Below are 10390 nucleotides of genomic sequence, written 5' to 3' on the forward strand. Positions count from 1 at the left end.
ATTTTTTTTGATGAAGCTATGTATATTCTATGGTTTTATCTGTTTAGTTTAAATAAAAAAAAATATGAGTCAATCAATTTTTAAAGTTTAATAAGTTTACTGAAATTGAAAAAAAGGCCACTATTTGAATATTTTGGTAAAAGATAACATTTTAAGATTTTTTAATTGAAAATATTTCTTCTAAACTACAAAGCTAAGGAAGAAGTCATTTTGCAACATAAAACACAGGAAAAAAAAATGTAAAAAAATTACAGTCCATTTTAAATACTCAGGCTTTTATTAAAGTTTTTGTGCAGAATTCAGGCTATACTTGAAACTTTTATGCTAGTATAACCTTTATGTTTTTCTTCTAGATATAAAGTATTTTTGTGTTGTATTTAAGTTTTTAGTGTGTAAGATTTACTTAAAATTTTATAAATATTTTTTACTACACAAATGAAAAAAAAATCAGGCTATCTCTTTTGCTTTAAAGAGTGGTAACTTTGATGAGCCATGAAACAAACAATATTAAATTAATTAATAATATTAAGTGTTTTTAGTTATTTAAAAATTGGAACTAATATGGTACTAAGTTGATAATAATCTGTAAATTAAACCGTTTTTAGGCAAAAGCTTTTAATAAAACTTGTTGAATCTAAGAGAGCTAAGATTAATAGCTTATAAATAACACTTTGGAAAATTTGAAACCAATGACTTTATTCACTATTCCTTACTTTTCACATTTAACATTTAATACCTAGGTAATAAATAAAACATCATCTGGTGTTTTTAAATTCATACTTAAGCTAGTTAGTTGAAAAAGTACTTCATGGGCTGTTTGAACATGAGCACTTAAAAACTAAGTAGTAACCATGTAAAAATTCTTGTCACCTAGTTTCAGTTTAAAATTGATGTTAAGCAAATTTAGTAAAAGTCTTCATTTAAGCAGAGGCTTAGTATGTTTAAGGTCAGTATGCAGGGTTGGTACACTTTAGTTCAAACTAGTTAGAATTTTAGAAAAAAATGTGTAAGCACAGGTTAAAAACTCAGCTGACTCAAACTTGTAACATAGAATTTTAATAACTCAAGTAACATAATTGTTACTAAAAGTAACAATGGTTCTGTACTTTACTCTTTATAACTACTGAATGCTAATTTTTAACAACAAAATACAGTGCAAAGCACTCTTCCTATTTTTAGTCTTAAATTTACATTACACAGAAAGCAAACTTGTAGTTCTTAAACATTTTATCAAGTTTAAAAAAAGTGGTCACTGTGAAACTAGTGTAAATCAAACTAAATAGATTAAACTTATTAGTCTTTTGAAAGTTTATTACAAGGAAAAAAAAGCATATTTAAATAAGAAAAATCAAATTGTATACGTAACTTTTTATAATTTTTTTTTCAAAATCTTATATCTAAAATTTGCATAAAACTTAATTTTTAATATTATTCAACAAACACTTTTTGAATAGATATTTATGTTAAATAAGTATAAAATTGGGTTTAAAAATTGTAAAATTGTTTTTTGCTATTTGCAATACAACACAAATGTGTATAATTTTCTCTTCAGTAAACTATAAGAACAAATCATTAAATGAAGTTAAAAAATATTCTGTTTTTAGTTCTTTTAGGTTTTTTCTGTCATCTGTCACACAGTTTTCATTTTGAAATTGATGTATCTGGAGAGCCTTTAGCCAATTTAAACCACTTTTGGAAAAGCACTGGATTCTGTCCACCAAATCACGGGAAGAATGATAATGATGTCAGTAATTTTATTCTTTCTGATGACATGAAACAAAATTTGTTGCTATTATCTTCTACTCCACATAGAGGAATAGAGCAAGTTAGAATTCACTGGTTATTAGATATGGTCTCTTGGTCACTTGGAAAAGGTTACAATTTTGAAAAGCTAGATGAGCTAGTTGACCTTTTTTATAAAAACGATTTAGCATTTGGTTTTGAAATTATGGGAAGTCCTTCAAATCATTTAAAAAATTTTGATGATGAAAATGACGTTTTAGAGTTACAAAGACTTCTGAAATCTATAGTTCTTAGATATGAAGAAAAGTTTGGAAATAGCTATATCAAAAAATGGAAGTTTGAAACATGGAATGAACCAGATCATAAGAATTATGACAATGTCACCATGACTGTAAGTGGATTTTTAAAATATTTCAAAGCAATTTCTACTACTCTAAAATCGATGAAGAAAAGTTTAGTTTTTGGAGGACCTGGTGGATCTTGTAGGAAACCTTCTTTTTCAAAACGCTGCTGGGCATTACTTGATTACTGCTCTAATGTTACTTTAGAAAAATGTGGTCTTGATTATCTTTCTATCCACAAAAAAGGAAACTCTAACTCTGAACAAATTTTAGACAGTGAGATACTAACTCTCAAAACTATTTTTGATAAATATCCTAACCTTTCAAATGTACCAGTAGTGAATGATGAAGCTGATCCGCTAGTTGGTTGGAATAAATCACATCAATGGAGAGCAGACGCTAGATATGCCACAATGGTTGCTAAAGCTGTTATAGAACACCAAAACTACTTTGCTGTAAAAAAAAAATCAAAAATTAAGTATGAGTTGTTAAGTAACGATAATGCTTTTTTGAACTTCTACCCTCATTTTTTCACCCAAAGAACACTAAATGCTCGGTTTCAAATTAACAATACTGCTCACAACCACTCACATTTTATAAAAAAGCCTGCATTATTAGTAATGGGAATGTTGACAAAACTTGGTAAATCTCAAATTAGATTTCGACAAAAGAAAAACTTTAAGAGAAATCTGACCAGTATAATTTCTGTAAGAGGTGAAGATTGTAATGATTTTGAAATTGCAAGTTTGTTTGTAAATTCTGCAAATGCTGAAAACACTACATTAAAGGATTATTTTACTGTAAGATACAATATTAGATCTATTCTAAAGACCAATATTAAACATGCAAGTTGTTTAAATAGTGCTGTTTTTATGACTTGTAATCTTAATAATTATCTAACAAATCCCTACATTGAATGGGTAAAAATGGGTAGTCCTGTTTTTCCTAACAAAACTCAGCTTGAAGTCTTACACAAGTCTGGAGAAATAAATTGCAGAAATCCAAAAAGTTTACAGCTAGACTCTGAAGGATCTTTTACACTGAAAAGTAGAATATTATTACCTGAAATTGTTATGCATCAAATATGTTGGTATTTTGATAGTATTATATCAGGACCTTCTTCATTGCAAATTTTTAATGTAACAAATAATCAAATTTTATTGAAATGGAGTGATGATTTATTAAAGACTAAATGTATAAAATCATTCCAAGTTGAATACTCTCAGAAAAATAAATATTTCAAAAAAGTTAACAAATACCCAGTTCTCTTTAACTCATATTACCACTTAAATGCATTAAAGGGTTACTATAGAGTTAAGTTTATAGATATGTTTGGTCGATCAAGTCCTTACTCCCCAACTAAAATTTACACTTAACTTAACTTATGGTGTGGAGTTGGTTGAAAAAGATCATTGTGTTTTATTTCAAAAATAATAGTATAGTATTTTTATTACTTTTACTTTGTTGTTTGTACATTTCTGAAATTATTTAAGCTTTGCTTAAGGTATATAAAAACACATAAAATTATATTTAAACACTTTTGTACATCTAATCAATACTTTTTGCAGTTCTTAAATAATGTACCACTAGTTAACTACTTAAGCAATAAATCTACATTTAGTTTTGAAGCATAAACTTCAAATTTTATGACAAGGGTAAAACAGAAGTTTTTTTTATTTACTTTATGTCAAAACTTTCCGAGTTTCATAAATCATATTTAAAACTGTTTTGTTTATGCTTATATATTTTAAAATCATATTTAGTTCAACTTTTCCATTTAAACTCTTATATCTTTTTTAGATGCTAATTTTATGAATTTCTAATTTTCAAGTAAGTTGAGTAACATCACGAACTTGTTTATTTATTGTCAATATCTAATAATTCTACTTCAAAGCTTTATATATTTACTTAACATATTTATTACACTTTACATAACTTTAGAAGTAATATTTTAGAGCATCATATTATGTAGTGTTGCATTTAAAACAATTTCTGTGAAATTTTTAGTAAAATTGAATGTGTTAAGTTTAAGTAATCATTTCTCTGTAGTTACAGTGTAAGCTATATAAAAGTAGATATTTAAAACATCACGTTGTTTATAATATTTTTCAAAATCAACAGCAAACTTGTATTTATTTTAATTATTAAACGTCTTTTCACAATGTTGTACCTCATTGGACTCGGATTAGGAGAGCCAGAAGACATCACGGTCAAGGGACTGAACATAGTCAAGTCAGCGCACAAAGTTTATCTCGAGGCGTACACGTCCATACTGTCGTGCGGCAAAGAAGGTTTAGAGAAGTTTTACGGAAGAGAAGTCATCGTTTCTGACAGAGAAGACGTTGAGCAAAAATGTGATTCCTTCCTGGAAGAAGCCAAGGAACACGACATTGCTTTCTTGGTTGTCGGAGACCCTTTTGGCGCAACGACTCACTCTGATCTTGTTTTGCGCGCAATTGAGATGAAAGTCCCGTACAAAGTCGTGCACAACGCTTCAATAATGAACGCTGTTGGCTGCTGCGGTTTGCAACTTTACCATTTTGGTGAAACGGTGTCCATTGTTTTTTGGAACGAAAACTGGAAGCCGCAAAGTTTCTTGGACAAAATCGAGAAGAACTTGCGGATGGGTCTCCACACCTTGTGTCTGCTCGACATCAAAGTGAAGGAGCAGTCCGTTGAGAACATGATGAAGGGAAACAAAATTTTTGAACCGCCGCGCTACCAGACAGTTTCCCAGGCGGCCGCTCAGCTTTTGGAAATTGTCGAGGAACGTCAGTCGGAAAACAAGGAATGCTTGTTGAAAGCGAGCACCATGTGCGTGGGTCTGGGCAGGGTGGGGTGCGATGACCAGATGATCAAGTCGGCACCGCTCAGTGAAATGGTCCATTGCGACTTAGGACGGCCTCTTCATTCGATGATCGTCTGCGGGAACATGCACGATCTTGAGCAAGATTTTTTAAAACAATACTCTGCTTAATTGTTTGAAGTGCCTTAATAATAGTAGTCTTAATATTTTTATCCATAGGTTATTAAGAAATCGTTTAGAAAATAATTTTAGCTGTACTTTATTTTAAGATAATTAATTTTTTGCTTAGAGAATATTTTTATAAATTGATTGCAATTTTTTACTAGGTAAAATAAACATGTACATTTATCAAATGATAAAATAAATCGAGCTTACAACAACTTGTAACTTTAATATGCTATGTTGTAAAACAATGAGTTTTAAAACTTTATTAAAAATACTTTGAAAAAATTAAGTTTCATAACTATACTTGAATTAGTATTTATAACTTATTTATTATTATTGTTTCATATAGTTTGAAAAGGTCAGATAGTCTCATGGAAACCTGTTATTTTTGTAACAATTAAATTTGTATTTATGTAATTATAACTATGCTTTGAAACCGAATTAAAATGTCATCTGTTGTGTATACAATAGCTTATAAAAAACAAACAATCGAACTGAATTTTTAAAAGTAGATTTTATATTAGATGGTGATGATAATAGTAAAATTTAATTTTATGTTTAATATGTTTTAAATTGTTTTGAACGCAGAAGTGTTAGAGTTTACTAAGTATATAATCTTATCTTAAAAAACACAATAACTTGTTGGTTACGATTTTACAATGCTAAAATAAATAAATACGAGTTTTAAACATTAATTTCTGTAGAAATAAACTTTATTTAGAAAAATTCCACTAAACATTTTAAGCTAGTTGAAAATTTTTTGGAAATATAAAAAAATAGTAGTAGTAGTTATTAAAATTAGTATTAAAAGTGAGCGTGTAAAATATATTTTAGAGAACTAACTGTTAAAATAAGAATTAAACAAAACCAAAAAATGTTTTCTCAACAAATTTTATACTGTAAACTACAATTTTTTAGATAAGTAGGATTTTTCAAACAGCTCCTTAATATAATGTCTTTACTTGTTTTTTATACGAAAGTTTTTATATGGTTATTAATAGTTAAACCTTGTCATTAAAAACCAAAAAGGGCAGTAAGATTCAAAATACTAATAAAACACATAGAATTTACAATGAGTACAATATAGAATTTATAATTAATAGTGCAATTTCAATGTGTTGTTCTTTATTAGAATGACAAATTAATTCTAGTTCTACAAAAAATTAAACCAAAGCTACTTTATTTAAACACACTAAAAGACAATTATTTAAACCAGATTTTATCAATTTCTTTAACATCATTTTGGCACTATAGTTAGTTTTAAAAACTGGCACAATAATTAGTTGCTGAAAACACAGTGGGCTTACAGAGGTTATTGAATGTTTTAGAAAATTAGACAACACCTATGCATTGTTGACCACTGGGTATTGTACTTGTTTTGTTGAATACTTTTGCACGAGGGGTCACTTTTCTACGAAGACATTTTGCACGGGTTAAATTTTATTTTTTTTAATATTTAGTCAATTTTAAATTTTTATATAGAATTTTTATTAATCAAAATTTTTTTTAATTTTTTCTTTTTTTATCTTTACTATCACTGTTACCCCTAACTCTTACTCTCGCTCGATATATATATATATATATTTAATGATTTATTTTGTTTTATAGTTTTTTTTTTAATAATTATTTTTATTAGTTATTTTTTATCATTGTTTTTACTATCACTGTTACCTCTTACCCTCGGTCGGTAACTTATTTTTACTTCTGTTTTTTTATTGTTTTTTTTTAATGATTTTTATTTTTTTTACTCTCGTGCAAAAGTGACCCTTCATACAAATGTATCTTCTTGCAAAAGTGTCTCTTAATGCATGTTTGACCCCTACCCGTATACATCTATGTTTTCAATGTGTTTTTGTGTAGTTGTTACAAACTTTAATATTGAAGAAAATTAAAAAATTCTCTGCCTCATTCAAAGTTACACAACTTGTGAAATACTCAAAGCAGAAAAGAAACAAAACCTCCTCGTTCATATTTGACCCTTCGTGCAAAAGTGTCTTCGTGCATATTTGACCCGTTCCCGTATATAAATCAGGGTTGCCACTTAACCTGGAATCCTGGAATTTGACAATTTAGGCAAAAATAACCTGAAAAAACCTAGAATTTAAGAAATTTTGAAAAAACCCTTGAAAAACCTGGAATTTTGAACAAAAAACCCGGAATTTTTAAGAATTTTAACATGTTCAGTAGTAAAATTTCAGTTTGATTCAAAAAATTTATCATATAGAAAGAAAATTTTTGTCATCACCAAACTTAAAAAAAAAAAAAAATTAAGTAGCTTTACAGTACCTTTTCAATCTTTTTTATACTATTTAACTCAGTTTCTTGCCTTAAATTTAACTTTAAAATAAAAATAAATCCAAAATATGTACTTTTAAAAAACTGGTAGAAATTTAAAAAACCTGGAAAATCTTTTGAAAAAACGAGTGGCAACCCTGATGAATATATAACCATTTATCTTAGATTTTATGTTTACTATTAAAATGTAACATAGTTTTTAGAAAAATATAAATACTCGATTTTTTATTTTAATAATTGCTATTTATTTTGAATTCTTAAGGAAGTTTAGTGGAAGATTTCATGGATGATTAAAGGTCATAAAAATAATTATCCAGCAAGTAAATTACATTTTTTTTTCTCACGTTAGAACATATATAACTAAAAGCTACAAGATGTTTTTCAGAAACTTTTAAGCAACGGTAAAAAACTTTATTAGGTTTTTATATGCAATATTTTGATCACTCTTAACGTTTTTTTAATGATCGATGTAAAAAAAATGTTTTAATTTTTAAAACAATACATCTTATTATTCGCTATACGTTATTCCAAAAATAAAACCTCATGAAAAAGTGTTTTTGGCATTTTCCTGTAGTTTTCTGAAAACCAGTTTTTGCTAAAGCTATGAAGATTTTGAATTCGTTGTTGGTTGGAATTATCTTACATAACTTTTAAAAATCTTAAAGAAGACAACAGTTTTATAAATAAGAAGTTAAATTCTATCCAACTATGTACAACACACATTTTATTTTTATTCATAAATATGTTTTATTAGTTAATTGCTGATTGACTTCTCTTTTTAGTCTACTGTCGAACAGTCATCTGTAATACAAAATATTATTATATAAGATATGTTCGATTAATTTTATCGAAAACTAATTAAACTTATATTATTTGAATTAAAATTATTTGCAATCCTACAAAATTGGAATTCTAAATTATTTTAAGATGTTACGTTCTAGCAAAGATATATAATTGTTGTTTACATGTTTAGTTTGAAGTAGTTTTTACAATTTTCTAAAGAAAAACATAGTTTTAAAAACTTTTTTTTTCTCTAGATACAATTTTTTATGCTCGCTTATTTGAAGTAATTGTATGCTTAAATTGTATGCTTAAATTTTATGCTTTCAGTTCAATTTGTTAGGGTATATAGCTAAGTAAAGTTGATAAAAGCAAATTAGTTATGTTTAAAACAAAATTCATAAAATTTTATATAATGCTTAAAAATATAATCTGTGTTTCTCTGAGAGCCTTAGCAAGCTTCACTTAACTTAATTTTTTTTTTACACTTAAGATTACAATAATATATTGTATGAATCAGATTCGTAGCTATCTATAACTTGATATATGATACTTAAAACTTTATTAAAGTAACTTTTAAGCTATATACATTCTTTAAAAAATTAAATAAAAATATGATCGAGATATTGTTTTACCTAGCTTTTATCTTTTGTTTTTCATCAAGTTAGAAACTAATACTTTTTTAATCCTACTTTAACAAATTTATTAAAATTAAACTTAAACCGTAAAATGTTTAAACCTTGAAACAATAAGACGTGCTTTAAGTTAAACTGTTTATTAAACGACAAAGACAATGCTCAAAAAATTTGGTCCAAGGAGTACAAAAAAAAACATTCGGTTGTCGAGTCATACACCATAGATGTATGTAGTTTGTTGTCTTGTCCAGGACAAGAGGTCTATACTTGATAGAAAAAATCTGTTAGAAACATTTTACTGCAAATATATGAAGTGTTTTATAAAAAGTACAATTTAAAAACTTGGAAGAAGTTATTAGAAAAAAAACAGTTCCTAAACAATATATAAAACTTTCATTTTGTATTTATTTGAACTTTATAAAGCTTAAATAACTTCTTCAAGTTTACTATATATAAAAAATTATCCTTTCTTAAACTATTATATAGTTCAAAATATAAATATAAAAATCTATATCTCGTTTAGTTTAATAAGTTTAAGATTTTACCTTTCTAAACTTTTTCAGAACCATGATTCTTGTAGACTTTCATATAAATTAATATTTTTTTTAAATTATGTAAAAAAAAGTCTGACTTTATTACAAAATTCAAGTTATTATTAAGCTTAATAAAATCAATGAGCAACATCATGCTTTTAAAGTATCAGTATAATTTTAGAATAAATGATTTCAAGTATTAAGCTGAGACACTAAATAACAGTAGAAAAAAAAATACGATTTATTTTTATACAAAGACTTGTATTAGTATACATCAAATCAAAAAGAAAAAAATTTCGTGATAAAAAAATCTATCTAAAAATATAAAAAAACCTATAGAAATTTTTTATCAAAGTTTCAAAATTAAACTAACAAATAAATATCTTTAATTATTTTTTATATTGCTCTTATATCATTAACAAATTAAATGTTAATATTTTAAATATTAAACAGTTTAAGCCTTTAAAAAAATTAAAAATTATGTTTTGTGTTAACAAGTGAAAGAAAAATAAATAATTATTTATATTATAAGAAAGTTTAAATTTCTGCAAGGGTTTATTGTTGCACAATTGAATGAAAACAACTAAACTGATAAAAACACTACTTTCAAAAATAGAAGATTATTAATGTTCATAGTTTAACAGTTAAACAAAGTTAAACTTTAACTCAACTATTGTTATAATTTTTGGACTAAAATATTTTGAAAAGGTTGTATCTATGTAACAGTTTAAATATAAAGACACAAACTACTCATTAAGTTTACTCCGAGCAAGCTCACCAACTTTTGGACATTCGAAACCAAAATATCTAGTTTTGTTATTACACAGTATAGGTGGAATTAGTTCTTTTTTATCAAAATTTTGATCTTGTTCCTTGCAGACGTTTAGATTAACACATTTTCCATACTTTTCTAGTTTTTTCAAATTAGATGGACCAGGAGTTTTATAAATCCTTTTTCTAAAATCATTGATATCAACGAAAAAGTGTTTTGTTGGATATAGATTTAATGACTTTTCAAAGTTGTTACCCTCAAAACTGTCTCTTATTTGTTTAACTAAGCCATTTGTACTGTTTAAACTGATTGGTGACTTT

At 26.5% G+C, this 10390-nt stretch overlaps 2 protein-coding genes across 2 annotated transcripts; both read left to right on the top strand.

Annotated features, from left to right (window-relative positions):
* The first annotated feature begins 1556 nt into the window (after positions 1–1556).
* LOC145839541 (alpha-L-iduronidase-like) lies at positions 1557–3680 on the top strand. Its single transcript, XM_082947141.1, has one exon. The coding sequence runs from the start codon at positions 1577–1579 to the stop codon at positions 3458–3460; it is 1884 nt and encodes a 627-aa protein (XP_082803267.1). The 5' UTR covers positions 1557–1576; the 3' UTR covers positions 3461–3680.
* A 562-nt stretch (positions 3681–4242) lies between these two features.
* On the top strand, positions 4243–5221 carry LOC145839543 (diphthine methyl ester synthase-like). Its single transcript, XM_082947143.1, has one exon. It carries the CDS (start codon positions 4246–4248, stop codon positions 5059–5061), a length of 816 nt encoding a protein of 271 aa, XP_082803269.1. The 5' UTR covers positions 4243–4245; the 3' UTR covers positions 5062–5221.
* Positions 5222–10390: the final 5169 nt, after the last annotated feature.

Source organism: Thalia democratica, chromosome 6 (genome assembly GCF_965202585.1).
Source record: "Thalia democratica chromosome 6, ktThaDemo2.hap1.1, whole genome shotgun sequence".
In the NCBI taxonomy this organism is placed as follows: Eukaryota; Metazoa; Chordata; class Thaliacea; order Salpida; family Salpidae; genus Thalia; species Thalia democratica.

Bases quoted from the DNA above. Each gene is read 5' to 3' on its own strand.
- LOC145839543 (XM_082947143.1), top strand. From the start codon at position 4,246: ATGTTGTACCTCATTGGACTCGGATTAGGAGAGCCAGAAGACATCACG.
- LOC145839541 (XM_082947141.1), top strand. From the start codon at position 1,577: ATGAAGTTAAAAAATATTCTGTTTTTAGTTCTTTTAGGTTTTTTCTGT.